At 38.0% G+C, this 26,905-nt stretch overlaps 2 protein-coding genes across 5 annotated transcripts in view; both read left to right on the forward strand.

The window, feature by feature from the left end:
* Positions 1-23,567, forward strand: part of LOC106935959 (collagen alpha-1(XVIII) chain-like) — a 62,699-nt gene extending 39,132 nt beyond the window's left edge. The window contains exons 5-45 of one of the 4 annotated variants that reach the window (XM_015016714.1): positions 360-491; positions 5,009-5,083; positions 6,310-6,402; positions 8,048-8,180; positions 8,652-8,692; positions 8,927-9,100; positions 9,244-9,270; positions 10,241-10,294; positions 10,391-10,465; positions 10,554-10,601; positions 11,219-11,353; positions 12,256-12,309; positions 12,722-12,757; positions 12,880-13,014; positions 14,116-14,169; positions 14,252-14,287; positions 14,484-14,528; positions 14,817-14,879; positions 15,437-15,472; positions 15,555-15,638; positions 15,716-15,781; positions 15,878-15,940; positions 16,057-16,146; positions 16,278-16,313; positions 16,393-16,446; positions 16,581-16,637; positions 17,259-17,318; positions 17,405-17,446; positions 17,609-17,695; positions 17,822-17,849; positions 17,931-17,999; positions 18,756-18,781; positions 18,857-18,955; positions 19,405-19,549; positions 19,826-19,899; positions 20,866-20,994; positions 21,373-21,420; positions 21,870-21,932; positions 22,027-22,224; positions 22,300-22,415; positions 22,492-23,567. In XM_015016714.1, coding sequence (XP_014872200.1) covers positions 360-491; positions 5,009-5,083; positions 6,310-6,402; positions 8,048-8,180; positions 8,652-8,692; positions 8,927-9,100; positions 9,244-9,270; positions 10,241-10,294; positions 10,391-10,465; positions 10,554-10,601; positions 11,219-11,353; positions 12,256-12,309; positions 12,722-12,757; positions 12,880-13,014; positions 14,116-14,169; positions 14,252-14,287; positions 14,484-14,528; positions 14,817-14,879; positions 15,437-15,472; positions 15,555-15,638; positions 15,716-15,781; positions 15,878-15,940; positions 16,057-16,146; positions 16,278-16,313; positions 16,393-16,446; positions 16,581-16,637; positions 17,259-17,318; positions 17,405-17,446; positions 17,609-17,695; positions 17,822-17,849; positions 17,931-17,999; positions 18,756-18,781; positions 18,857-18,955; positions 19,405-19,549; positions 19,826-19,899; positions 20,866-20,994; positions 21,373-21,420; positions 21,870-21,932; positions 22,027-22,224; positions 22,300-22,415; positions 22,492-22,693 — 3,282 coding nt within the window. In that variant the 3' untranslated portion in view covers positions 22,694-23,567. Of the gene's footprint in view, positions 1-359; positions 492-5,008; positions 5,084-6,309; positions 6,403-8,047; positions 8,181-8,648; positions 8,693-8,926; positions 9,101-9,243; positions 9,271-10,240; positions 10,295-10,390; positions 10,466-10,553; positions 10,602-11,218; positions 11,354-12,255; positions 12,310-12,721; positions 12,758-12,879; positions 13,015-14,115; positions 14,170-14,251; positions 14,288-14,483; positions 14,529-14,816; positions 14,880-15,436; positions 15,473-15,554; positions 15,639-15,715; positions 15,782-15,877; positions 15,941-16,056; positions 16,147-16,277; positions 16,314-16,392; positions 16,447-16,580; positions 16,638-17,258; positions 17,319-17,404; positions 17,447-17,608; positions 17,696-17,821; positions 17,850-17,930; positions 18,000-18,755; positions 18,782-18,856; positions 18,956-19,404; positions 19,550-19,825; positions 19,900-20,865; positions 20,995-21,372; positions 21,421-21,869; positions 21,933-22,026; positions 22,225-22,299; positions 22,416-22,491 lie in introns of all 4 variants that reach the window. The other 3 variants (XM_015016707.1, XM_015016724.1, XM_015016731.1) reach the window with 3 other exon arrangements.
* A 627-nt stretch (positions 23,568-24,194) lies between these two features.
* The window catches only part of ggh (gamma-glutamyl hydrolase (conjugase, folylpolygammaglutamyl hydrolase)), a 14,003-nt gene continuing 11,292 nt past the window's right edge, over positions 24,195-26,905 (forward strand). The window contains exons 1-6 of the mRNA XM_015016752.1: positions 24,195-24,463; positions 24,576-24,684; positions 24,770-24,820; positions 26,123-26,207; positions 26,286-26,424; positions 26,584-26,690. Coding sequence (XP_014872238.1) covers positions 24,382-24,463; positions 24,576-24,684; positions 24,770-24,820; positions 26,123-26,207; positions 26,286-26,424; positions 26,584-26,690 — 573 coding nt within the window. The 5' untranslated portion in view covers positions 24,195-24,381. The remainder of the gene's footprint in view (positions 24,464-24,575; positions 24,685-24,769; positions 24,821-26,122; positions 26,208-26,285; positions 26,425-26,583; positions 26,691-26,905) is intronic.

A 26,905-nucleotide genomic window follows, 5' to 3' on the forward strand; every position in this document is an offset into this window, starting at 1 on the left:
GCTCAGTACGTCTATGTTTGTTTTTGTCTTCTTGTGTAAAAACACAAAAGTATCTTTGTCTATTTCTAGACCAAATATCTAATTACATTTGAAATAAGACCAAACTAACTTATAAGCAACTTTTCAGCAAGAAGTAGGAGCTCGTTTTAAATAAATAACTCCTTAATATTGAAGAAAAATACCAGTTTCGCTGGTATTTTTTTATACATTATAGTGAAATAATCTAATAATGGATCTAGTGTAGTAAAGTCAAAATTCAGTTCAGTCTGACGGCGGTTTTGTGTCATATTTTGACTGAGTGAATGTAGTTTATGTTTAAAGGTTTCTAGCTTTCCTTCCCATTTGTGTTGTCCCTTTAGATCCGCCTCTACATGGACTGTGAGGAATACCACAGAGTGGCCTTCACCAGGAGCGCCCAGCCTCTGACCTTCCAGACCAGTTCGGGGATCTTCGTGGGGAATGCCGGTGGAACGGGTCTCCCTCGGTTTGTGGTGAGTCTTTTAGCTTCGCTGTGAGTGCAAAGTCAAGCTGCTTCCAGCCCATCATTTTTAGTACGAAGGCCCTGCTCTGTTTGCTCTTAGCCGTGTTTGACAGCTGCTAATCCAGCTAGTTTCGCCCCTCATTCCTGATGTCAGTGCGTTTGGATCAACGAGTTCACGGCGATGACTGAATCCAGACCCAGAATGCAGACAGATGTGATGTTTGGGCGGTTGTCTCCGTTGCATTTTCTGATGTGAACACAGTCATCTTTGTTGGCAGCTTTACGGCCACCACAAGAGACCCCAGAATGAAAGACCACATGTGTCTGAGTGCTGTCTTCTCCGGTGAGAGCTCATAAATGGCAAGCTGTTTGTGATTTACAGGTTTGAAGTACGGCTGAGCGTCTCTCTGAGACATTGAATTGAACCTAATCACTGATAAATATGCCGGGATAGAAAGCCCAATCCCCCTCAGTAGCTGTTAAAAATACTCAGGAGTTTAGCTGGTTAGAAGTGCAGGAGAGCAATCAGCCCTCAGTGTTGTTGTAAAGGATAATAAAACAGTAATAGATCCAGAGATTTCCTGAAAAAATGCATTTTGTGCCTAATAATAATGTGGAGAAATCATTTGAGGTGAACTGAATATCAGTAGTTTGTTTATAGTTGGTGGTTTTTCTAGAACTGATTTGATCTTTTATCAGGATCATCATCAAAATCTCAGGTTTATATTTTGAACACCAATAAACCTTCTGAAGATTAGATTATTTTTACACATTTTAAAACATTTTTTGTCCCCCAACCGTACATCCATTCATTCATCCTTCTGTCTTTTAATCCACATGTGTCAAACTGAAGGCGCGGGGGCCAAATGTGGCCCGCCATAGCTTTTTATGTGGCCCTTTAAACTCCAAATTACATCAATAAGTCCTTCCAGTTTTTTTTACAAATCTGCAAAATTCACACAAAATCAACAGATCCCTATATTTTTTTTCTGATTTTGATCATATTTTCTCAGAATTGGTCGAAATCATTGGGTTTTAGTGACTGCTGCCTCAGCCTTACTTGATGTCAAGTTATGGTCGGTAATTGATGTAATAAAAAGGAAATATTGTAAAAATTTCTTACAAACATTTTACTACAAAATCTGTTATTTTGATTGCAAAAAAACATTAAAAACAATCACAAAATCTTGGACCAACAGCTATTTATTGATATTTTGACAGTTGAATTAGTTTTATCAATATATCCTGTCAGAACCGGCCCTTTAAGAACAGTCAGACTTTTGATATGGCCCAAAATGAAAATGAGTTTTAATCTATCCAGATGTCCATCCATCTTTTCATTGAGTTTTCTATCTGCCCAACCATCAATCCATCTATCCACCTGTGGATAGATGGATTGATGGATAGATGGATAAATTCATGAATCTAAATTCATAAGTTAGTTATTCACGTCTTAAATTTCGTCATGACAATTTAATCTCTTATTTGTTCAAGGGACTTTTCAGGCAAAAGTTTGAGTCGTCTTCATCCTCTGACTCGAGGCTGTTGAGGCTACCGCTAAGTAGCCGCTAATGTACCCTTGCTAACTAGCTAGCTAGCTTTTTGTGTCTACGGTTGATTGGTGTTTGACTCAACATACAGAGAGCGATAAATACTGTTGCGTACAGTATAAATATGTTTAATAAAGTTGAACATTTTTCAACTTTCTTGTGTTACAAGCTCACGTTTGAAAATTTTCATGAATGTCACCGGTTGCTTTACTGGAGGAGAGCTAGCGATTGTCAAGCAGTTTTAGTGTAAATTTATGTCCAGTTGACTGGATAAAGTTTGTTTTCACCACTATCTCATTATTCTCTGCTAAAAATATTTAAGGTTAGCACAAAGACGCTGCTAAGAGCCGCAAACAAACCCCAGAAATTTATAATTTTGCTAATTATGATTGTAATATAGCAGGATTCCCCATATAAAGCTTTCCTGCCTTAAATTTAATTCAAGTTGGCATTAAAAATAGGTCTTAAAAAGTCTTAAATTTGACTTGGTGAAAGCTGCAGATCCTCTGACTCATTTCTCCATCCATCCATTTGTCCAAACAGCTGTCAGCTTGTTTCCTTCCTGTCTCTGGTTTATTATTTAAAATATCAGCCCTGTATAAATATCGACCATAATTTCATAGTGAATTTGGAACATTTATAATTTATAAACAGGAGAAAATGGACTGACTGACATGAAAGATGGGAAACCTTCCCTGGCATTTCACTAAAGCAAGTTCATGTGATGGGAAAACTGTAAGTTCTTAGTGGAAAGAGGAGGAAAAAGGTTCCTACCGTAAACGATTTACGTGGTTAACATGTTATTAGAGAAAGCTGAGAAGCTTTCAAAGACCAAGGAAGGAGTTTGTTTTTATTCAAAGCTCCTTTTTTGGCTTCAGACAGGAGTCCATTTACTTTTGAACAATCCATCCAGCAGTTGTCTTTCATTTCCAGTTGAGGAATTTAAACTAACTTACGTGGATTTTTTAAATCTAAACTTTAAATCCTTAAAAATACAGCTCTGCTTTTATTTTCTGTTTCAATCAAACTTCGGTTCATTTGTCTGGAAAGTCTGATTCATTTGGGGAGATAAGAATGATCGAACTCTGATGCGGACCAAAAGAGTGACCTTTGGTTTGGTTCAAATGTCTATATGAATGCCAAACAGACCAGAGACCGCTCCAAAAGCAGGAAGCAGGCTATGGCGCAGGGCATTCTGGGTAAATACAACCAAAACAAACGTGTGGCTAGCACTAGCAAGAGGAATGGCTTGTGGTCTTTTACCAAAGAAAAAAGAGAAATCCTGCAGCTGCTAAAATCTGACGCTACTCCATTTTTATTTATATTTTGTGAAGAAAGAAGTTGAGCTCAGTGTCTTCTTCTGAGGTTTTCATGTCATTTCCTCCAATAGCTCCTGGTGCAGCGCCCTCACAGGCGAGGAGGAGAACTGGAGTTTGAATTAGTTTGGATCATTTGACACAGTCCAGTGTGAAAGGAAACCGCAGCAACAGAAAATGCAATAAATGTTGCAGTTTTGGTCCTGATAGTCTACCGTACCATCAAGAAAGAAAAGACCCTAAGTTTATCAAATGCAGGATTTCATTTCCTACTTTCTTTCAAAACTTAAAATATTTTAAAAAGTCTAACTTTTTATGAGTTGGGCGCTGTGACCTTTCTCTGTATAGTTGTCATTCTTTGTCGTCTGTCATTGTGATTTTTTTAATCTTTTTTTCCTCCAACCTTGAGGGAAAGAATGTAAAGTATTCAGACTGACGTACAACCAAAATATCTTCACATTTTTGCACGTCTGACTGTAAAATACTGTTTGCAATTAACTTTGGTTTCATAAAAACTATAAATTACAATGCATTTTGTCAATGAACTGCTGGATTCTGCTGCTATTTTTCTGTTCCCTACCTATGCAATCAGAGGTTGCACATATAGATGCTCAGATTAAAAATGGTTGCTATAAGACAATAGATCTCCTTCATAGGGTTCTACTGCCTCTTCAGAGTAAGCCCCATGTATTTCATCACTCCTCTGCCCTGCTACATTCAGACGAGGAGGAGCAGTAGTGTCTGTTCAGCTGCTCAGTGTTTGAGTTGGCAGCTCAGTCAGAGATCATCTCTCAGAGAGCAATAACAGGCCTGATTCAGCAGCACCGGCTCTCTGCAGCCGTAGCCTCGCCGTGGCTTTGGATGAACACACAGGAAGAAGAAAGAACAATAAAAGTTTGACTTGGTCTTACACAGGGTCTCATTCCAGCTTTCCAGTTTTTTCCTATTTTCCTTTGCAAAATAGTCCAAGCTGCATGGAGAACATCTGTGTGCTAAAGCAGCCGATTTAAGTCTGGACTTTGACTTGGCCCATCCTTCAATGTGTTTACATTATAAATGACGATAAACTTTTCCGATATTCCACTAATGTCAAAAAATCAAAATTTCGCAATTGCTGTGTTTCCATTAAATAAGAAACAATAAAAATCTTTTTAAAAAAAAGTTTGAATATTAATGAAAAAGTACAATTTTCACTGGCAGATTCATCAATATTAAGCCATTGTTAAGAAATGTTCAGCAATTTCTTGCTGAAAAGTTAGTTTTGTCTTATTTCAAGCATGCTAAGATATTTCCATTAGAAACTAAACACCTGGTAAGAGTTTGTGTTTTTGTGATGCTTTGAAAGGTTTAACTCCACCTGCGCAGTGAGAATCCAGCTGGAGGTGGAAACCTCAAACCATAAAATGGTGTCAATCAAAACGAGGCAGTGACAGTTTGATTTAATTTAGAGTGTCAGAGTAAATGAGGCAAAAACCAGGAATCATTTCCTTGAGCTGCACTTATTCTGGTAATTACCTTGAAGTTTGTGGTTTAATGTGACTTAATGTTAAAAGGCTTGAGAAAGGTTTGCAAGGGAGGAAAGTTTGGGGCTCCAAGTATAAATATAAGGGAGACATTACAGCTAAGCCTCCATAATGTCTGTCGCTCTTCTTCGTCTGCAGGGCTCCATCCAGAAACTGCTGCTGAACTCGGATCCCACGGCTCCAGGTGACCAGTGTGAGGAGGACGATCCTTACGTGAGTCTGCCTTAAAAACTGCATACAGGAAAACTGCTCAAAAACCCTTGGTTAGTACGCCCTCTGCTGGTGGGAGTACAGCGTTGCAGCAGACTCTGTGAATTTGAAATAATTACAAGAAGCAAAGAAATATTTCCATTAACTTAAAAAATCAATTCTTTGCAGAACTAACTGGTCCTGTATTCACAAACCTACTGATATACAGAGAAAAATTTTATTTTTTTGGTTTCTCATAAAAGCAACAAACAAAAACAACAACATCTGGACTCCAGTTGGGTTTTTCTTCCAGTTGGTTTATCAGAACGGCCATAACATAAAATAATTTATTCAGTAAATATGTGATATTTAAATTATGTCACATTTTAATTTTCAGAGTAATTCAAAATTTTGCATTTTAATTACTTTCTGTGAGCAATAAACTTCGGAATTACAAAACATATAATTGTCATTTGCTTCAATTTTTTTCTCTTTTTTACCAAAAACTGGTGCTTTGGTCTCAACTAAACTTTGTTTAAAAGATATTTCTGTTTTAGAGGCTTCATGATTCATTTTATTTGTTTGTTTATTTATTTAGGATATTTCAAACGTCGTCCAGTTCCAGTGTTTAAATGTTCATTAGAATATAAAGTTTATTGATCCTTGAGAATGTGTCCCTGCATTATTAAGCCATTATTGCTATTATATTACTTGAAAATGGTCTCAAAACTACAATATTATCGCTTATCACAATAAGTTCTGGGACAATTTATCGTCCTGTAAAATTTGTCATTGGTCTAACATGAGGTTAATTTTTTTAAATGTGACAAAAATATTTAACTTTTTCACAGCTTTGAATGTAAATGAACCTCTATTACTGTTAAAAAATATAGTTTTGGACAGAAAGATGATAAGTTTTCTCTTTACAACACAGGTGGTCTAAGGTGACATGTCAGGACTCCTTCTATGGTCGTTCCTCTCTGTCTTGGATCTTTTGAAGAGTTTTGTGATAAAATAACTGTATTTTCATGTTGGTTTTATGTTTCTGGCTCTAAAATGTGTTTTCTCCTAAATATAATCTTTTAATCTTGGAATTATGCTTTAAAAAAATCTTTTTTTTGAGACTGCTTTTCTTTTCTCGTCCTCCAGCCTGAACTCTGATTATTCTTCCGCCCATCTTCTCTGTTCTCCTAAATGTTTATGTTGTGACTCCAACTCTCTTCTTCCCTTTGCTCTCATGTTTGCTTCAGGTGTCGGGTTTTGGGAGCGGAGATGAAGATTATGACGACTCAAAGGAAGGAGATGAAGTGAAGAAGATTGTGGAGGAGAGAGAATACCCCATGGTGCGTTCGCTGTTCTCCTGGCTTTTTGCCATTTCACTGAGCTGGACCCAAACCAAAGAAAACAGCTCTTATCCTTGCAGGCCTGTTGGAGACTGGAGCGCCCTGATATGTGCCGCTGTCTGCCAATTCGGTGCTCTCAAACGCGCACCGCAGGGTGCCGGGTTTTCAGACGAGGGGGGAAAGTCAGCTACATTATTACACTTCCAGAAATAGCTCCACAGGGAAACCTGTCGGATTTATTTCACCGGCTGGATGAAAAGATCCGTATCCGCAGCTGAAAGTGTGTCTTGTTAAATTAAATCTCGTTGTCACCCAGTTCTGACGGTGGACACCAGGAAAAACGTAGCTGTAAAATATCAAATTATATTCCAAGTCACTGTGAAAAAGGAAGCTTCTCCTGAATGTTTATGATAAAAAGACAGTTAATTTGTTAAATACAGAATGGGTTATGTGCTGCACAACAGTTATTGTTTTTTAAATATAGTTCTGTAAATGCCACACAATGCACAATGTTAAGGATTATTTCTGAACAAATCAAGAAAGGAATAGAAATTGTTTTGAAGCCCTTTTATGGTTTGGATACATAAAAAAAGCTTATTGTTGAGCAGATAAAGCTAAAAACAATCACAGCCTTCTAGATTCTAACTAAACACTAAGTATGCTTAAATATTATGTTATCAATCAAATCAATGCAGTTTTTATCTGTTTAATGCCAAATTATATCAATCAGTCCCTCCAGTTTTTTGAGAATTAGCCTGGAAATTCAGGCAAAATCAACAAATTCCCAAACTTTTTTATGCTTATAATTGGGAGTTTATTGCATATTTTTCTCAAACATTTGATAAAACTTTCTTACTCCTACTAAACAGCTGCTTCAACCTTAACTGATGTCAGATTATGGTCAATGATCTGTGCAGCGAGTAATAAAAAGTCACATTTACCATCATAAATAAGCGCAAATATTTCCAAATTTGAACCACAAACATTGATTTTTATTACAAAAAGTCACAATAAGTATAACACTGAAACAATGCTCAATAATATTTAATTTTAAGAATTCATTCATACTTTAACAGTGAACAGGTTTTATCGATACATTCTGGGACAACCGGCCCTTTAAGAGCTTTTATGAGCTTCACTTAGCCCAAAACAAAAATGAGTTTAGCATCATATTATATTCGTATCAAACTAAAATCAAACATGAATGTCCTTCAGGTTCAGCTCTCATTTGCCTCATCAGAGCTTTAAAAGTGGTTTCCGTTTTGTAAAGACATCTTGAATGATGTTTTTTTGATCTTTTTAACTGCCTGCTAATTCACAAGCAGCCATATTGTCGATGTCTTACTGATGTTTACCAAGAACTGCGTCTGTGCTCAAAGCTGTGATTTGCTTTCCTGCCAACATTTTGATGGGAAAATTATGCAGCAGATCAGGTTTGCTTTGTAAACATTCAGTTGCAGCCAGTAAACAATTAAACTGTAAAATCTGGAGCGGATGTATGATATAGGTTTGACCTTAATGGAGTTTAATTTAGGAAGGAAGTGGCAGTCCTCCATAATTTCTATTTTATTTTTATGTTTTACACATTTTAATGGGTTTTTTTGTTTGTTTTTTTAATATGTGAGCTTGTATTTCTGGTTTGTAGGTTTTTCCAGAACCGGATCCCACATATGGCGGCCCAGTCCAAGCTCCGCCCACTGATCCGTCACTAATCGATGATGAAGATGGAGATGATGAGGAGTCATCTGGCCAGGAGTTGGAAAGGACCACCGAAAGAGGTAAAACATTATTATTATTATTATTATTATTATTATTATTATTATTGCAGTTTGATTATTAACCTGCACTTAATTTTAGTTTTTTAAATGTATATCTTATTCTGGTACAGTACCAGTAATTTTGATTGTAATTACTAATCTTTATCTTTATTCTATTTTTATTTATTATTATTGGACATTCATTATTAAGTTAGTTAAAATACATGTTTAAATATAAATTAGTATTAAAATGGATCAATGCATTCATTTATAATTTTAAATATTTTCTGTGATATTCTCTGGACCGTCTGTTGTTGCATTTCATTGATGGCCACCAGATGGTGCTAAAGAGGCGCTTTATCTCTCTCTCTCATCACTGTAGTCTTTTCTCTTGACCTGCAACAAACCAGCACGTCTTTCTCATCCTGTCTGTTTGTTTCACAGCTGAAACTGAACTCATAAAATCTTATCGGTGTGTTTTTCTGACAGCAGCAACATCTCGGGCGAACGCCTCTGAGAGACGAGCCGACGCTGTAAGTTGGCATCTTCTCCTGGACACGTTTTGCACTTTAAGCACGTTAACGTGTAGCTCTGTGAAGCAGTTGTCCCAGATACACGGAGCTGAATCTGTCCTATTTAAAGTTACTGCAGCAGAAACCTTCCTTTGATTACATCATAACATAAAAACGACTGATTGATCTGACCGCATTTATTTATTAGATTGATTGTGGATGAAGGTATTCACCTGAATTCTCTTCGATATTCAGTCCCTCCAGGTGTCCACAGGGCAGAAAGGTGAACCAGGTGAGCCAGGTCCTCCAGGACCTCCTGGCCCTCCAGGACAAGCAGCAGGTGGGGGAGGGGATCCTGGACCAAGAGGTCCTCAAGGGCCAAAGGGACCTGCAGGCCCAACTGGGCTTCCTGGGAAAGATGGCGAGCCTGTGAGTTTTTTAATTGAATCTTCTTGTTTGTTTGATTTACAGCAATCAGCAGCTTTCATTTTTTTTCCAGAGCAGCAGTGATGTGTTGTTTATCAGCAGAGTACACACTGATGGATGTGTTTCTATTTTTATCTGTTCTCCAGGGGATGAAAGGTGAACGCGGGCTGCCAGTGAGTAAAACTCCTTCACTGATGTCTCATGTTTTACTGCTAAAGGTAAAGTCAAATGAGATTATGTAGGAATTATCCAACATGGAGGACAAACCGTAGGAAACTCAGCAGGGATTCTAAATATAAAGGATGTGGCTCTCTGCCCAGGGCATCATCACATTAGGGGACAAATGGTTAAAACATTTTTGTCTGCTTTTAGGTGCACACTCTTCTCTCTATGACAGAATACTAAAGACATTATAGATAGAAAAAAAAGTAAATTTCTGCCAAAAAAGTCCAAATGCCACATATTCTGAGACTAATCTCAGAAATTTTCTAGAAAAAAAATGAAGATTTCTGAGTTTGAAAAGTCAAACATTTGCTAGAAAAAGCAAAGATATTCTGAGACTCATCTCAGAAAATTTGTAGGAAAAAAAACTGAAAATTTTTGAGTTTGAAAAATAAAAAATTGCAAGTAAAACTCTGAAATTTTGAAATAAATCTCAAACTTTCTAGAAAAAAATTGGAAATTTCTAAGTTTGAAAAATAAAAAAAAATGTGCTAAAGAAAACAAGAAGATTTTGAAATCAATTTCAGAAATTTTCTTGAAAAAAAAATTCTTAGCTTCAAAAGTAAAAAATTTGGTAGAAAAACTGAAATTTTGAAATATTCTGAGTTTGAAAAGTAAAAAAGAAAATTGGTTGAAAATTTTAAAAATTTGCTAGAGAAACTCAGAAATTTTTAGAGTAATCAAAACAGTTTGAAATTTTCAACATCTGAAACTCAGAAATTTCAGTTTGTTTTCTCAAAATATTTTGGTGGAAATTTTCTGCTTTTTATTTCACGCCCTTAATTCGCCGTTGTATTTCCCTGATCTCCATTTTTGTGCTTACCGTATTTGACATTTTGAGTTATTTTATCTTAATCCTTAATTTTCTTCTCTGGGTTTTCAGCATGGTTGAAATTTTGGATTTTGGTTTGTTTTTTCCAGGGAGCAGCAGGATTCCCTGGACTACCAGGAGATTCTGGTCTAAAGGGAGAGAAAGTAAGGAACGAAGTGTAAATAATGAAAGACAAACTTCCTGATGGACTTTGTGTTCAAACACTTTCCAACAGTTAATGCTGCTGCTGTCTTCCTCAGGGTGATCCGGGCCTGGGGGTTCCTGGTCCTCCCGGGCCTCCTGGACCTCCTGGTCCACCCAGCAAAGCTCTCATGGTTTGTTCTTCATACATTTCTCCTCTTTTTAACATGTTGATGCCATAAATTCACTTTAAGGTTGTGGATTTAACCGTGTTTTACACAGGAGGGCTCTGGATTCGAAGACTTTGACAGCGATACAGAGGTTGTCAGGGTAAGGAACCAAAACTATTTTTATCACATTTCAACCACAAAATGTAATCTGATTTATTTAGCTAAATTAGACCAACACAAAGTAAGAAATTTATCAATAATTTGCCTTTATTTTGAAGAAAAATCAGTTATCCAATTAGTAGATAGAGATCACCTTTTCTTTAAAGGGCATCTGTTATGCAGAATTCACATTTTGCACTTTTTTGTTCCTCCATTTGAGTGTCAACTGCTTCTAAAAACCAACCAGATGCTGTTTGGTGTCTGGAGCCTTTTATTGAGTCACATTGATCCGTTACCTAGCAACCCAAACAGAGCTGAATGGCTACTGGAAAAGACAAGTGTTTTGTTGATCACTTCTTGCATTCTTGTTGGTTTTGCAGGAGGCTCTACTAATGCTTTTCAAACATGTATGGCTGTATAATTGCTCATCTGTTTGCAGCCATTTACTCATGCGAGTGTAAACGTTGAGTTGGGGGGGCGTGACCAGTAGCAGTTCAGTAGGATTTAAAGTGACAGAGACCCTAAAACAGAGATTTGTGCAAAAAATGTACTGAACTTGTTCAAGAAAGCCCTATAACTTAAAATATTAATTGTCAACATTATGTTGTGTATCCTCAGGGCCCCCCAGGGCCTCCGGGCCCCCCAGGGCTGCCTGGCCTCCCAGGATCCTCAGCTGGTGGTGTCACTCCGGGGCTTCCTGGGCCTCCTGGGCCTCCTGGGAAAGATGGCACGAACGGAGAACCGGGACTCGCTGTGAGTTTTTCACCCCATCTCATTTTGATCTGAACCTGAAATGGGATTATTTAATCAGATCAGATCGGAGCAGCTCTATAAAGTTCTGCCCATCTGGTGCCGGAGTCAGAGCATTAACGTCTCTCAAGGGGTCGGTCATGGTGGGCCGCTGTGCTGACTTCCAGAGACGACACACCACTAAAAGAACCGCACAGTTCAAATCACCATAAAGAAAGAGGAGATTATATTAAGTAAATGTAGCCAGGCACAGCTCCGCCATGTGGCTGTCCAGATCCGCCCGGTGGCTGACCAGATCCGCCCGGTGGCTGACCAGATCCGCCGGGTGGCTGACCAGATCCGCCGGGTGGCTGATCAGATCCGCCGGGTGGCTGACGAGATCCGCCATGTGGCTGACCGGATCCGCCATGTGACTGACCGGATCCGCCCGGTGGCTGTCCAGATCCGCCCGGTGGCTGACCAGATCCTTCCTTTTATCCATCCTTGGCTTATTTCCATAATTTTTCCCTCTCTTTCCTTGTTTCATTGATTCCTTTTCTTTATTCGTTTATTTTCCTTCTTTCTTTCCTTGTTTGTTTTTTTCTTGATTTTCTTCCATATTTCCCTTTTTCCCTCTTTCTTTAACCCTTTATGGTTTAGCCTGCTTGTTTCTCATTCATGTTAAATTTCTTTCATTAAAAACAAATCTTTTTGTAACTTCTGTTCTCTTTATTATCCCCATTTCTGATAATGTATTTTTGAATTTGCATGAAGCCTTACTGCTGCAGGGATATTTACCATAAAGTTTAAAGAACCTTCAGGAAAAGTTTGAAATTTTGACAAAAACAAAAAGTTCATCTTGTTACGAGTTGTTTCTCTGAGGAAGTAAAAGTTAAAATATAAGTAAATTGTTGCCTTTATTGCAGGGAGTTGATGGAAAAGACGGCGACCCGGGCCCTGCAGGAGAGAAAGGAGACAAGGTGAGTCTAAAACTCATCACTGAGAAATAAAACGCTCCACTTTAACAGAACCCATTAACTCTGTAAATTCTCCTTTTTCACATGTCTACGTTGTAAATATCTACGATTCCTGTCCTGACTTGAAAACCTGTCTTAGCGTAATTTCTGCCATGGCAACCTCTGCACAAGCCAGCCCTAATTTACCTTCTGCAAACACTCTGATTAAAAAAAAAGAAACAATTACCATCCATCCAGCATAAAAAGCCTGGCTCTTAATGAGGTGACCCCACGGAGTAATAAAGCAGGGGAGCTGGAGTGTAAACAAGTCTGCGCTGCTTTAAAAGCCGCTCCGCTTTTTAACGCCAGCCGGAGCCGTCTGCAGTCGGCAGCACCGCTAATTTAATTTCATTATTTTTCTTTTGTTTGTTAAAAGGGAGAGCCTGGAGCGAGCGGGCCACCAGGACCAAAGGTACCATCTATTTAACGCTCGTCTGAAAGGATAACGAACCATTAGCAGCAATAATTAGGATGGTTTTTTTCCTGCTGGCTGGAGAGCCAATGAGGGGATTTAATACTCAGTTTGTCTCTCAGGGAGATCAGGGTCCGGCTGGGTTTCCAGGGCTACCGGGGTCACCGGGCACCGAGGGGCAGCCTGGTCCGAGGGGTCCGCCTGGACCTCCTGGGCCGCCCGGACCCTCAGGAAGTCGCTTCGCCGTGGCGCTAGAGGTACGCATGTCTTATGGTGAAGAAATTCATCAAGCTTGAATTTTTCTACATTTATTTTCCCTTTTAACCTCAAACTTAATGCATTTAAATGATTTTACATGTTCAATCTGAAAAGTGTGGCATGCATTTGTTTCTAATGCTCTCATATTTCTGTCTTCACAAGTTTCTGTCCAAAACTCTTGGTAAAACAATTCAACTGAGCATTTCAAAAGGAAGATTTCATTTTTTATTAAAACAAGATTCTTAGTTTTGCATGTTAAAAACAAAATGTGCAAAACTACTTTCTACACGCAAAAAAAAACATGTTTAAACTAATGTTCTGTTAAGTGTTTTTATTTACTCTTGGTAGCTGATTTCAGACTTTTTATTGGCCAAAACTAGTTTATATTTACATGTATATATGATTATATTTTCTATTCTTATAAAGGAAAGTAGAAAAAACAGCTCTGGTTTGATGTTACATATTTGTTTAGTGAAATCCTCCCAAAAAAGAAAGAAAATCTGGAATATTGTCTGTCATATAATTTATTTGGCCAATATCACCCACAAATTTTGTGTCTTGTAACAACAAAGTTTGTAATTCTAACAACTTTTGCACCTCGTTATAGAATGAGATGAGTCCGATATCTCGTTAAAATAATGACCAAGTTTTATATCTTGAGTCACTATGAACCATTTTATATAAAACTACTCTTAAAAACGTTCTCTCGTTTTTAAATTGGTTTATCTCATCTCATTATATTGAGAGTTTCTCATTTTATATGTTGGTTAATAAGATATAAAATCTTGTTTCAGTATGAGCAGAATTTTTATCTTTTGTTTTAATAAAAATGTTTGAACAAATTCCTGATTTTTTTTAAGTTGATGCTTTTGACAGTTGCCTAATAAAAAAAAAAAATCCACTCTTTTTTTTTTTACGCCGAATCAATAATTAGGTCTGAAAATCTTTAATTTACTCCATAAAGTCAAAGTTCAAGTTTCAAATACTGATGTGTTTTTAGCCACGTTTTGACAGAAATATAGTTTAAATACCTCCAGACTATTTTTTAATCACTTTCATCAGTTTATGTTTCTTTATGTTGTATTTTTTGCCTCTCTCAGGACCTGGAAGGATCTGGCCTGCTGGAGGATTTCGGAGGCTCTTCTGGTCCTCAGGTACAGAATAAATCTGATCCATTTCCTCATGTAGCATAATCACTCCACAGGGGCTGACTGCTCACCTTATTTATGTTTATAGGGCCCACCAGGAGTCCCCGGACCTCCGGGCCCCAAGGTGAAATATCTTTGTGTGTGTTCATGTTGACACTTATTTGATTCTGGGAGCGATCTAACTGTCTCTTTCCCCCCTGAAGGGTTTGTTTAATGTTCAGCCGACGCTCAAATATTTTTGCAGACGGACATTTTTATTCACACATAGCTCAACTTTCTTGTTTGTCCCGTCTTTATTTCCCCCTTCATGCCTGCTACAGGGAGCCGATGGTTCGGAGGGGAGCCCGGGAAAGCCAGGTCAGAAGGTGAGCCTGATATCTGCTGCACCAAATCAGACAAGCTTCTTAACACTGTCAGTAAAACGCTGTGAGATGAGCCCTGGTTGTGACACGGCTCACCAGATTCCAGCCACATGCGGCTCAAGATACTGTTCGGATTCTGGCTCCTTGCTGTCTGACCCGAACTCTGAGGGGAAGAAATGAAACCAAATCACAGAGGCACAGAGAAACATTTCTGTTTTGTGTTCATCTCTGAGTGACGGCGTTAAATTCTGGAGATTTGTTCATTATGCAGGTGTTGTTTTGTGTCTGCAGGGGGAGCAAGGTGTTAGCGGACCACCGGGACTTCCTGGTCTGGATGGAATGAAAGGAGAAAAGGTTTTTATTTTTATCACAAATTATTGCATACATAGCCAGAAGATTGAAACTTTATTCTATTTATTTGTATACTTATGTGTGCTTGTATCCTTTTATTTTAAATTATTATAATTAATACTGTTATTTTTTTCTTTTTTTAATTGAATCTTGATTTGATTTATTTATTTGTGGTCCTCGGACTGATTTTGTGCGACTGCAATTCAAAAATGATATATAAAGGGTCGTATAGTAAAGGTGTGGCTAAGCTCTTAAGCCACGCCCCTATTTTGGTGTGCGACAAGCCCCAAAAAGGGGCGTGGCTTAAAGACTTATGAGGAAATGATTGGTATATAAAGGACTTAAAAACAAGAAGCACTTAACAATTAAATCACGAAAGTTACAGTAAGAATCTCATCAAAATAAAAGGAAACAATAAAATTTAGCAGAACAAAAACAATGCCATACATGAAAATACATTTATTTTTGCTTTGACTTGTTGTGTGTGTGTGTGTGTGTGTGTGTGTGTGTGTGCGCGTGCGTGTGTGTGTGTGCGCGTGCGTGTGTGTGTGTGTTCACAGGGAGCAAACGGGAACAAAGGAGATCCAGGAATAAAGGTGAAACAATCAATTACCAATAGATGCATAACTACCAGTGTTTATAACCGAGATAAAACAAACTCCCATTGGTCTGTTTCAGGGAGAACGTGGTCGGGATGGAGTCGGTGTGCCTGGTCCTCCAGGACTGCCCGGACCGCCAGGACCGGTTATCAACCTCCAGGATGTAAGCGGCATCAGACTCTCAGATTGTAACACAGAGTCAGGTTCGCCTAACCTCCGGCCATTTTCTTGTTTTCTCAGCTTCTGCTTAATGCTACAGATGGTGCCTTCAATTTCTCAGGAATATTTCAAACTCAGGTTCCTGCTGTGAGTATCATAAGATCAGTTAGTTCTGAATAAAATAACATTAAAAAAGGTTTTGATTTGTGCTTTTTTAATACTTACTTTCCAATATTCTTATAGGGACCAAAAGGTCCAAAAGGTGACGTTGGATTGCAGGGTTTACAAGGACCTCCAGGGATAAAGGTGGATTTTCATACATAATCCTTTTTAAAAAAAATGAGAATGGATGCAGCTTGAACCCAACTTGGTCTGTTGCTGTTCTCCTGTCACTTATTGTTACCTGGTGTGTTTGTCTGCAGGGTGAAAAGGGTGAACCCGGATTCCTCAGCGGCCCAGATGGGTCCCTAATGTCGGATCTGGCTGGAGCGTTGGGAACCAAAGGAATCAAGGTAACAAGTCCTGTCAGCACTTATAAACATTTCACTTGGTTCCCATTCTAACAAGTTAGACTCACAAGTAATGGATGTGAGTGAGATGTTTGGAAAACCTTTAAATCACAGCGCAGTGCGTGTATCCATAGGGAGATAACGGCGTTCCCGGAGCCCCAGGAGTTTCTGTAAGTTTCCCCAGAGAGCAACATGAATTCGGTTTGCAGCTGTAAGTAAAGCTGGATTCTGTGGGTCTTTCACCAACAGGGTCCAGTTGGACCTCCAGGACCAAAAGGAGAAATCGGTTTCCCTGGTCGACAGGTGAGTACCAGGAGTGAAATGTAAAAACGTGCAGCTATTGAATTTAATTAAAAGTTCTCCCAGCGATTGATTTGGTTTCAGTCTGAGATAAAACTTGAACAGTTTGTAGAAAATGTTTCTGTTTTTGTTGGCAGGGTCGTCCGGGGTTACTGGGTCCAAAAGGAGAGAAAGGAGACCCTCATGGCCTACCAGTGAGTTTGGCTCATTTAGCAATGATTCATCCACTAAAATATGACCATGCCATAATTTGTTGCATGATTACAGTGCAATCATAAAGTGTTCACACCTTTACTTCCTAAAACTCATTTACGTGTAGTTTTATCTCAGAAATTGCAGTATTAAAAAGATGAAGAAGCTTTTCCTAAACCAGGTTCTGTCAGGCCCAATCCGATTGCCTGTAATATCTGGTTCAGATTGCTAATCCCAAACCAGCTGCCATTTTTATTAAATGTTTCTACAGAGGGAGAAATCCACGCAGAGTGCAAAACTTCTCATTTATTTACATTATTAATGATAAATGATGTCTTTATTTTAAACAATGTAAAATGTTAGAGAGAAAAAATAAAATTAAAACATAAAAAACAAAACTTAAAGAATAAGAAGAAGCCAAAACTTATAATTGGTGTTTTTCCATTGAACAAATTTATCTTCATAATCCCAAATGCCTGCAGGTTGCAATGGAAACGCAGATAGTGATTAGATGACTCGTGAGATGTAGTCGTTCACTTTGAGGTGGAGCAACGACTGAAAACATTGTTCAGTATATTTTTAGAAAAAATTATAAAATACTTTTTCCTTCTGCTCCCTTTCAGGGGCCTCCTGGGCCTCCAGGACCCCCAGGCAAGCCAGGAATGTTCAACTGCCCCAAAGGAGTAAATATCCATCTATTTGATTTTTTTCTCAACTGTTTGTCGTTTTTTTTTAAAGCTCACCATCATGTTTCTCTTTATTTTTGAAGACAGTGTTCCCCATCCCTCCCAGACCTCACTGCAAAATGCCTGTAGGTTACAGTCATGTGAACGAAGCATGGCTCAATTAACCGTTTTGTTTTTCACGTTTTAACCTTTTAGAGTTTGGGTTTGCCTGCCTGCCTGGTTTTCATCATTAATCCTCCCAGTAATGTGCATGTTCTTCTCACACTAACCGACCTTTCATCGCTTAGAAAGTCTTCAGGATGCCTCTGAAATATTGCTGCATGCTGCATGGGAGCAGCGGGAAGGTGAAGGTTCAGTGCCGCAGGTTGACAGAGGTAGAAATGAAACCACATCCAGTTTGACGTTGCATGGACTGTAGCTCATCATGGAAAGCATGATTGGATTTTCTCATTATTACAATTATTACTTGATTTTTACATATTTTAAATCATTGTTTGCAGCTTCATCCCAATGGAACAGTTGCGTCAGGTCTGTTTGACTTTCTTTTCTTACGGCCTGAATTAAAGACGGGAAGACAACAGAAGTCATGTTGAGTTTTTTCTATTTAAGGAAACTGCCGTCAAGGAGCAAAAGGAGAGAAGGGGGAGAGAGGACTTCCAGGGTTACCAGCCCCACAAAGTAAGTAGAAAACAGTTTTTTATTAAAAATTAAAACAAATAATGAGATTTGAATGTTTGAGATTTTGTTTGTGCAGCCCAGGCTTATCACTGTAACACATTTGGCTGTAATTATTGCTATAAATGATAATGTTGCTGATTTGAAACCATGTTCAATGACAGAATAAAGAGAGTTCACCCTGTCAAAGACCAAGAATGTTTAATTTTGTAAAGAAAACTGGAATATATTTTAATTATTCAAAATAAAACCCAACAACAGAAACTGAACAATATAAAGAAAATATAAACCATTACAACTGAAACCATAAATGAAATGGATTATAACATCAACAAAATTGACCTCTAAGCAACACTAATCATCAAACGGGAAATTATTTAGCTTATTTTAATTGATCATGCGATCATTAATTGCTTGTTGAACAGGCTTAGATGGTTCAACTAAACTGGGTTCTGAAATATTCTGGGACTCTTAATGACTAAAAATATGGAGAATCAGTTTTCAGTTTTTATCCACCGCAAATCTGAAACAAACTTCCAGAAAACTGCAGAAACACTGACTTCCTTTAAATGGAGGCTAAAAATCCACCTGTTTTGATTAATAACTGAATATTGATCAGAGTATTTGATGTGTATTTGCTGGGTGATTTTGATGATGATATTGCTTGTTTTACAATTTATGTTTTTATTGTGTGAAGCACTTTGACAAACTTAACTTGACCTAAAAGCCATTTTCTGCTTTTTTCTTTTCCTTTTTAAGGTTCATTTCTCCCCTCAGGAGGATGGGTAAGTTTCTCTCTGTCACTTGTTTTCTTCCGCTGATGTTCCTGACTTGTGAATTTCTCCTGTGTGTCTTTACAGCTGACTAAAGGTGACCAAGGCATGAAGGGAGAGAAGGGAGAAAAGGGGGAGGCCGGGTTCCCGGGCCAGCCAGGAATACCTGGGAGGTCCGGATTGGTGGTGAGTCGTCATTTGTTGGGTTTCTGCTTGTTTGTAAAATATATATATATATAATCAGTAGCTTCCTTTCCAGGAGTAGAGGACTAATTAATCAGCAAGATCGGTTGTCATAGCAACCTTCCAGACCTCTCCGGTCTTCTGGTTCTGGTTCTGCATCACCAGAACCAAACCTGGAGAAGCAGCATTCAGCTTCTATGCACCACAAACCTGGAACAAACTTCCAGAAAAGTGCAAAACAGCTGAAACACTGAGTTCCTTTAAATCTAGACTAAAACCCTCCAGTTTAAAGTTGATTTTATTAATAATAAACCAACATTTTGATGTTTAATGACGACTTTTGGGCAAATTTAATGTTTCAGTTACTGATTTTTGTGTTTTTATGATAGAAAGCACCTTGAAATTTGCCATACAAATAAAATTGTATTTATTTTTTTCTTGATGTCATTTAGGGACCTAAAGGGGAGTCGGTGCTTGGACCACCTGGGCCTCCGGGGATGCCCGGCCCACCTGGGGCTCCAGGCTATGGCAGACCCGGTGCCGTCGGTCCTCCTGGTCCTCCAGGACCACCTGGACTACCACTAAGATACGGCTCAGGTAAAAACCTTCTAGGATTGTATACAGAAGACATTATGCATGTGTGATGTCCTTGTTTTGTGAAATATTATACAGAATAAAGTTTTAAAGTATCATCAGAGCTGGTGATTTTTAAATAAATAGTTTATTCTAGAAACAAATGTATTTATCTCATTGAAATACTTATCTGGACCAATGAAGGATAAGAAATTCGCTCAAATGTAACCAAGTTTATCTATTAATGTTAATGAAGAAAGCCTTCCTTCATAATCAATGCTAACTGTTGTGGTTCACCAGCTGTGGCCATTGCTGGCCCTCCTGGACCTCCGGGACCACCTGGAGCCCCTGGGACTTCAAGTAACTCTGCGTTTGTAAGTTTATCTATCACGTCAAATATTTTTATTCATTTTTAACATCAGTCAGATGTGAAATTAAGTATTTAATTGAACACACATGCAACAGAATCCGCTAATAGCAGAGAAAATTTTTTGTTTAGCTCTTTTGCTAACTTACTTAGCTTCCCGTAAGTCAATTTTTCCAGATAAATTGTAAAGCACAAATAATTTTTTTAAGTTTTATCTATAAACTTGATTAAAGTTGTTACTGACTGCTAAGTATTCTTTGGGTTGGACGAAGAATACTTAGCATGTTCATGCTCTTATTTTGAAGTGGGTGAAGACTGTTAATGTTCTCCACCTGTGGTGCTACAAATGTTTATTTTATACCCAGAATGCATTGCTGTAGCAAGAACAGCTTAAAATCTACTGATTTCCTGCCAAGTCCTACTGTGTTAAATCAGCAACAGAGTTAGCGAAACTCCACAAGAATAAAACTTTAACATAAGTGAAAGGTCTGTTCCAAAGAATCACTCTCTGAGCTGCAAACATTCAGCTGCGTGTACATTAACACATTTTAATCCACTGAGGGTGATATATTATATTCTATACATGCTAGGTGTTGATATGGTTAAATTTAGCATGTTAGCTTCTGCAAAGTGCTATGTTGTTGTGTTATTTAGCATTACAAGGTTAGCCCTTTAGTTAGCGATGCTTACTAGCGTGCCAAATTGATCTGTAGATCAGATCAAAACTCTTTTGATATTAAAGTGATAAAAGTTTATACTTTTATATGTATTTTATAACCTTTTATGTAAATGTGTGGACATTACTGTAGGCTGCTGAGCCTACAAATGAGCTCCAGCCTGTTCCTTTTTTTTGTAAATTACGGCTTTGTAAATGGTAAAGTAGTTTTTTTTATTTTTTTATTTTGAAACGCTGTTAATTTACCAAAAATAAAATGAATCTGAATCTTTCACCGAATTGTCCAACTGTTTTTAGCTGAAAACCTTTTCAACTCGAGAGAGCATGATGCAGCAGACGTCGAGGGACGAAGAGGGAACTCTGGCTTACGTCAAAGCAACAGGAAACCTCTTCCTAAAGGTTCCCCAAGGCTGGAAGCAAATACAGGTACCAGCAAAGAGTAATGGCAAAAAAAGTTTATGTGGGTTATGTTTTAAACATTGCTATTAATCCAATAGCTTTCATCCTGGAATGAAAGAAGCATTTTTGCCAAACACTTTTCTTTCTTGCTGTGAATCATCAGAGAACATTTGTGAAGGTGAACCAGCCGGTTTGAGGGAATGATTAATAATGTTGTGCTGCTGCTCCCGTTTATAAAAATCATTGACCTCATATGCTGTGTGTGCTGAAGCATTGTGGCAGTTTGACTTTGGAAGCTTGTTGAATCGCACAATAAATGTTGGTTTTATGTTGTTGGTTTTATCGTCCTGAACGAACGTGAGCCAAATAGGTCAAAATATGAACGTGATCTGTTTTTCCCCTCAGCTGGGCAGCCTCATCTACCTCTCCAGTAACATCATCCCCCAAGATGAGGTACATGCAGCACTTTTTATTTCAATATTAACTGCAACCTGGCGTATTAGAGCCATTGTAGATCGAAAAAAAAAAAAGGAAGAGTACATTTTTACCAAAAAGATTAATTTCAGACATTTTCTAAGAGTTTGGAAAGCCAAAACATATTCTAGGAAAAATATCCAAAAATTTCAGATGAATTTTAGAAATTTTCTAGAAAAAAAAACTAGAAATTTGAGTTTCAAAAGTTGAAAATTTTCATTATTTTTCTAGAAAAATTCTGAGACTAATCTCAATTTCTGAGTTTTTTCTAGCAAATTTTCAACTTTTTAGACTTATAAATGTTCTTGTTTTTTTTTCTAACCCTTAATAATCTTCCTTTTCTTTTTCCTTTCTACAATGGCCCTAATATTCTGTCTTACCAAGTGTTGTAATGTTCTTCTAAATCCTCTTGTTAACTGTTCATTCAGCCTCGAGTTGCATATCAAGTAAGAGGAGAGACGATGCAGAGAGTCCGTTCAGTCAAAGAAAGGGTAAGCTCAGGATTCAGGTTGGTTTTTTGGTCTGATTTTCTTTCCAGAACTTCTCAGAGCTGATCTTTTTGTTTATTTGTTCCTCACCCATTAGCTAAACTTGGTAGCGTTGAATCAGCCGCACTCAGGGAACATGATGGGGCTCGACATGGCTGACCGGATGTGTTATGAGCAGGCCAAGGCCATGGGTTTGTCTCCCAACTACCGCGCCTTCATTTCATCCCACAAGCAGGACCTGGTCCATGTCGTCTATCCCGGTTTCCGGGACTCGCTGCCAGTAACGAACCTCAGGGTGAGTGGGCTCTCCATGCTTAAAAGAAACGAACAAAACCTGAATAAACTGCATTAAATGAATATTTCCCCTCAGGGAGACGTGATGTTCAGGAACTGGCAGTCCATCTTCATCGGCAACGGCGGACCAGTGAATCCCAGGATACCCATCTACTCCTTTGATGGCCGGGATGTTTTAGCTGATCCTTTCTGGTGCGTGAACCCACATGATGGGTGTATGTAAACTTCTGGCCAGCTTATAACGCGGGTGATATTCTCTGTCCGATAGGCCCAAGAAGAGCATCTGGCACGGTTCCACCAGCAGGGGTCTCAGAGTGGTCGACAAACACTGCGAGACGTGGCAGGCGGACGACTTCTCCGTCATGGGCCAGTCGTCCAGCCTGACCTCAGGGCTGCTGCTCGGCCAGCAGACCAGAAGCTGCTCCACCGAGTTCATCGTCCTCTGCATCGAGACCTACAAAAACTCCTAACTCACTCAGACAAAACCCAACTTGGACGTAGTAAACATTAATGACTCCTTGAGGACATAATTTTAGCCGTTTGTGGTTTTAAACCAACGTCATCTTTTAGTTTCCTGACTTCTGAGATCAGTTAGAGGACTACTCTCTCCGAACAAGAATCACAGAATGTCTTTATTTATTACGAAGCAAGTCAAAGATTTCCAACCGGGTGGCACATACAGCGATGCAGGATAAAACACAGAGGTTTGACACTATGAACGAATAAATGCATACTCAGTGACAATGAAGTTAAACATGCAACACTGCATGGATATAAAGTAGCACATATTCCTTCTTTTATACGTTAGATCAAAAATACAAGATCAGTGACTGAACCTTGAGGCCTACTTCTCTATTTGTTTAGAAAAGGGTTGTTTCAAAAGGTTTTCTTAGTTTTTTTCTACTTCATGGAAGACCAGATAGCCAATGTTGCCACCAAAGACATTTGTGATGCACTGTACTTTTTTGTTTTTTGTTTTTTATCTAGTTCTGTGTTTGTTTGATGACCATTCTTTTTAGGAACTTTCTCTTTAAAGGACTTATTTAATTTAAATCTATTGATTTATTTATGCTGTCACAGCACATAAACATCAGACAATAAAAATTGAGAATGTAATTTATCATCTGTTTATTGACTCTCTCTCTTCTAGATTTGGTCTATTTTTGTATGTTCTTTAGCAAGATAGAAGTATTTGAGTGTCAATAGAAGATGATAAATGTATCAAACCATGCAATACAAATTCATGTTTGAAAGGACAAAACAAAGTGCAAATGTGAGAGCGCATGTTTTGTACAAAATACAAATATTTGTGGTTTTGGGAATAAAGCTATTTCTTTTCATAAATTGTTGTTATAGATGTGTGTGATGGGGATTCAGTGAAAAATCAAGCAGGGAAAATTTTAACTGCAGACTTTTTTAGTAAAACTTTTAGTACCGACGACTAAATGTCTAAATCAAAACAACTTAAAATAAAACTGAAAAGGAATATTAGCCTTGAGGAATATCACTGTAACTGAAGATATTGAAAAGAAATTGGAACAAAAATTGATAGTGAAAAATATGAAGTGAAACTGAAGTTTTCACACTTTTTCCTCACTAACAGCTTGTTTTTAAGTGCAGCTGCTTTCAGATTCAATTCTGACATTTTCGGCATTCCATAATTTCAGACGTCAATGTTAAAATGTTCAGATCCAATAAAATGTTTATACTTTTATTGGTTTAGTTTCATTTGAAGCCGTCATCATTTTTAGGCCTAATAAGAATGATACATATATGGAATCAACTCAATGTAAATTTTAGTTTTTGTTTCATTTTAAAATTTTTCCCAAAGTGGAGAAAATTTCTGTTATAGTTTATATGAAATAACTTTTTTTTTAAAGTAAAATTAGCTTAATTTCTTCTAAAACCAGAAAAAAAGATTATTTAGATGGAAAATAGTATCCAGTGTGAAATCTAAACATTGAATACATTTATTGGCTTAAGGAAAACAAATTGTTTACTTATGGGCCAGGTGATTTTGTTCACACGGTTTTCTTTTTGAAAATCCACAATCAAAATCTGTGCTTTTATTCTGAAAGCCATAAGCGGAAGGGAGAAGAATGAGTTTATCAACATCTAGTTCCTCGCTGGACGCTGTGACACGTTAACGTCTACAAAAATGTTTACTTTACTTCTGTTTATTTTGCTTATTAGTCTCCCAATTTGTTCACCAGCTGATAGAAATGACGAACCCATAATCGGTGAGTTTATTACTGTGTAAATTTACAGTTTCCGGTTACTAAAACCACGCAGCAGCTACCTGCGGAGTTTAAACGTCGAGTCATGTTTGTTAGCGTTCGTCTCTTGCTGTAGGTGTTCTGGCTCAGGAGGTCGTCTCCCCGAAACCGAACCAGACGGCCTACATCGCTGCCTCCTACGTGAAGTTTCTGGAGGCTGCTGGAGCCAGAGTTGTACCTGTCATGTGAGTTGTTGTTTTCTGGACGCTTCTTTCGGCCATTTTAGCGGTAATAAACACCGGTATGAACTTTAATATCATCTGGTTACAGGATTAACAAGACACTGGAGGAATACAAGACTCTGTTCAGCTCTATTAATGGGTAAATAATAATTATGTTAAGCATATTGGCTCTGATTTCAAGTATGATTAACTACTGTTTCTAATTTGTTGCTGATATATTTTACAGTTTACATTATAATCCTATTTTTTCAAGCTTTTAATATGCTTTCTTCACTAGATTCATCGATATGGCAAGTCAGTTTATCATATAATTAGAACTGGTGCCTCTCAGCACCAAGGGCAAAAATAAAAGAAACCAAACCATCAGAGGACAAATATTTGTTTATTCAAAGTATGATTTAAAGTAATTGCCAAATGTACTATATAAAACAGTGATAAATCATCTTCTTTGTTTTATTGTTACCATAATTAGTAGGCTTGTTACAATAACAAATTTTGCTGCACAAATTATTGTAATAAATATTGTTTTTAAACCATTGTCAAGCAATATAGTGAGAATGGTATAATGATGCAAGTTCACCCTCTCAAAGACCAATAAACTTAATTTAGTAAGGAACCCTGAACATTAGATCTAGAAGGCATTTTAAATATCGAAAATAAAACTAATAAAAACCACTTACAGCTGAAATCATAAATAAAATTTATTATGTTTCTGTAAACAAAATTGACCAAGAAAAAATATTGTCAGCTCATTTTAATTTATCATGCGATTAATTGCCTAATCAAGGCAAACTTAATAATTACCATCACAAAAGAAATTAATCTTTTGTATCTGGGTTCAGTTTATTCACAAATAAATCTCAGGAATTATCCTGATTCCACCAAATCTGTATTTTAAGTCTGTTAGCGGCGGTGGTGGTTTGAACAGGAAGTGGGCCCCCATGCATGTCTGGGTCAGCCCTGGGCCCTTGAAATGTATTGAACACCTCTGTAGGAAAATTAGACCAGAGACAGAAAAGGTGACACAACTAATTATGAAGTGCATTTCCCTTGAGAAATAAAAATAAGATTTCAAACAGCATTTTGTATTTTCTCCCTTTGTCTGATATTTAAATGTATTTGAGCTTAAAGATTTAAAGTGTGACAAAAAATAATTTATTCTATTTCATGTTTGTGTTTCAAACTACTTATAATCCTCCTCTTGTGTGTTTATTTAAATATTAAAATTTCAAGTAAGACTTTACAATCTCCCGTACAATAAAAATTATGTGCGATTAAGAGTATGGTATGACACGACATTCTGCCTTATTTTATTGATTAAGTTATGAAAACTGATTTAAATTGGCACCATACTGGGAAATTTATAATGAGCCTATTTCTGTTTTTATTTTTACTGCTCTATTTTCAGGTTTTGATTGGGTTTGTGTGTTTTGTGTGGCAGGATCCTGTATCCAGGCGGTGGAGTCAGCATCATCTCGTCCGGCTACCAAAGAGCTGCCAAAATCTTCTACGATCTGGCCATAGAGGTGAAAGGTTAACCTGCTGGTAGCTGTGTTGTAGTGTGTAGATGGAACAGTTCGTTTTTACAGTGTTTGGTGTTCCAGGCGAACAAGAGGGGCGACTATTTCCCGGTGTGGGGCACCTGTCTGGGTTTTGAACAGCTCATGTATTTGACGAGTGAAAAGAGTCAGCTGTCGCACACCAACACCAGCGGCGTCGCTTTGCCCCTGAACTTCACTCCAGGCGCGTCTACGTGTTACTTATTTTGGATATTAGGTGGTTTAATTCATGTCAGAACTAAATAAGTGCTGCTAAACCGTTTATTTCATGAAGTTATACTCCAGTATAAAATGATGGTTAAGTTGCTGTAAGAACGACTGATGATGGTTGTTTGCTCTCCAGAGGCGAAAGGCAGCAGGATGTTTGAGGCCTTCCCTCCTGACCTCGTGTCGGCTCTGTCCGCCGAGCCGCTCACAGAAAACTCCCACCAGTGGAGCCTCGCCACGCTGGTAGGCGGACCCACACCGAAGGGACCTCAGGGCGTCCGCTCAGCGTTTCAGTGATCTGAGGCGGGAAAAGGAGGATGGAAACAACCATCCATCCGTTCATCTGTTCATCCATCCATCCATTCATCTGTTCATCCGTTCATCTGTTCATACATCCATCTGTTCATACATCCATCCATCCGTTCATCCGTTCATCTGTTCATCCATCCATCCATTCA

Source organism: Poecilia latipinna, unplaced genomic scaffold (assembly GCF_001443285.1).
Source record: "Poecilia latipinna isolate Pla-1442-1.1 unplaced genomic scaffold, P_latipinna-1.0 Scaffold74, whole genome shotgun sequence".
Lineage (NCBI taxonomy): Eukaryota > Metazoa > Chordata > Actinopteri > Cyprinodontiformes > Poeciliidae > Poecilia > Poecilia latipinna.